The sequence below is a fragment of the Tupaia chinensis genome, unplaced genomic scaffold (assembly GCF_000334495.1).
Source record: "Tupaia chinensis unplaced genomic scaffold, TupChi_1.0 Scaffold000067_1, whole genome shotgun sequence".
NCBI classification, from domain to species: Eukaryota; Metazoa; Chordata; class Mammalia; order Scandentia; family Tupaiidae; genus Tupaia; species Tupaia belangeri.
The window spans coordinates 867,178-868,848 of NW_006159526.1; the positions used below are offsets into that span (position 1 = coordinate 867,178).

The window sequence follows — 1,671 nt, forward strand, 5'->3', positions numbered from 1 at the left end:
CACACCCACGACACCGAAAATGTGACCCGCGCCACGCACGCCACTATGGCCAGTGGTGACACTGTCACAAAGAACTGAGGACTCCATGTCCCAGGCCTGTGCTGAGCATGTTACACGCGTGACCTCCCTCCAGGCTCCCGTCCACCCTGTCGCTGTGCAGAGACACAGTCCACCACACCAGCCGACAGCCACAAACCACTTCACACAGCGCCTGGCCCACAGTGCTCACTCGCCAGCGTGGGGTCGGGGAGGCATTCAATAAGCACCCTCCGAGAGGGAGGAGGAGCCTGAGAACGGCAGGATTAGTGCCAGTGTAGACAGGGAGGTCAGGGAAGGCCTCCCAGAGGAGGTGACACCTGCTGCGAGTGAAGTGAGGAGCTGAACCAAGAGGTCATTGCCAGGGCTGGCCCCCACAGCAGCCCCCTACACTCACCCATGCACGGCACAGGACGGCCACATTCAGACAGAAAGACTGCACAGGCAGACACACACTCCCTTCCACCCTCCGACCCCTTTACAGCCCGACCCAGGGATCCCCCACAGCACCCAGCCCGCTGGTCTCCACAGCAGGGCCACCTGCCAACACCTGGCTCCATCTCTCCTGGCCAGACCCCTCTGCACAGGGAACAGAGCCGGGGAGCCTAGTGGAAGGGGAAGAGGGCTGGGGAGGACTGGTGTGGGAAGAGGGGTTGCTGAAGTGCAGGGTCAAGGGCAAGGGGGACAGTGGGGAGGAAGGGCAGGGAGGGTGCAGAGGTGCACAGCGCGACCCAGGGTGCTCCCCATCCGTGGTGATCAGTGGCGCGGCCACCAGCCCCTTACCTGGAGCCCCCATGCTGGAGTGAACCATGCTGCCCGCCCTGCCAGGGCTGGGGGAACAACTGTACCATCTCTCCGCCCTCTCTGGGGGCTGAGCCCTCCCTGCCGGAAGTCACCCAGGGAGGAAACCACAGGGCTGGTCCACCCCCTTAGGAAGGGAAAATACCCTGGCCCAGCAGCCCAGCCCACCCCAACTCGGGGAGCATGTTGGGGGCGGGTGGGGGCTAATGGAGCAGAGGCCAAGCAGGTAGGAAGAACTGGCCCTGCAGCCGTCACCCCAGGATGTGCAAGCAACACGTGCCTTCCTGCCGCCCCCATGGCGCAAACAAACCCGGAGCAGGGCCTATGGGTCTGCGAGAGAAGGGCCCATACCAACCTCGACAACTAAACACCAGAAGGCATCTTAGTGCCGGGAGGGCTCCCCCACTGCCCAGCCCTGCACCTCACACATGACAGGTGTCGTCTGGAGAGGCAAATGTGGTTCCTTGCCCCATTTCACAAACGGAAAGACTGAGGAGCAGAGAGGTGAGTGGTGGCTCACCAAGAGCGCAGAGTCAAGAGTCATTGAAGCAAAAAACACCGCGCGCTGGGGCACCTGTCCGCAGGTGAGGCATGGGGGCCACCCCTGGGAGGATGCAGTGCCCGTCGGCAAAGGCAGTATGGGCGGCGGGTCGGGGCTTCGGCCTGGGGCTGTAAGAAATCTATCAGGGAGTAAACGCGGGCGCGGCCGAGGTGGCTCCGGTGGTGGGGAGCCTGGTCGAGCCCCTCCCTCCGCTCCCCTCCCCACCCCTCCCCGGCCCTCCGCCCCCGCGCGCACACCTGCGAGGGTCACACAAAGGCGCAGGACTCCCGGCG

At 64.3% G+C, this 1,671-nt stretch overlaps 1 protein-coding gene across 5 annotated transcripts in view; it reads right to left on the reverse strand.

Annotated features, from left to right (window-relative positions):
• Positions 1 to 916, reverse strand: part of POU2F2 (POU class 2 homeobox 2) — a 57,413-nt gene extending 56,497 nt beyond the window's left edge. For 4 of the 5 annotated variants that reach the window (XM_027766731.1, XM_014582794.2, XM_027766726.1 and 1 more), the window contains exon 1: positions 820 to 916. In XM_027766731.1, coding sequence (XP_027622532.1) covers positions 820 to 847 — 28 coding nt within the window. In that variant the 5' untranslated portion in view covers positions 848 to 916. The remainder of the gene's footprint in view (positions 1 to 819) is intronic. The other variant, XM_027766733.1, reaches the window with a different exon arrangement.
• Between the last annotated feature and the right edge of the window lie 755 nt (positions 917 to 1,671).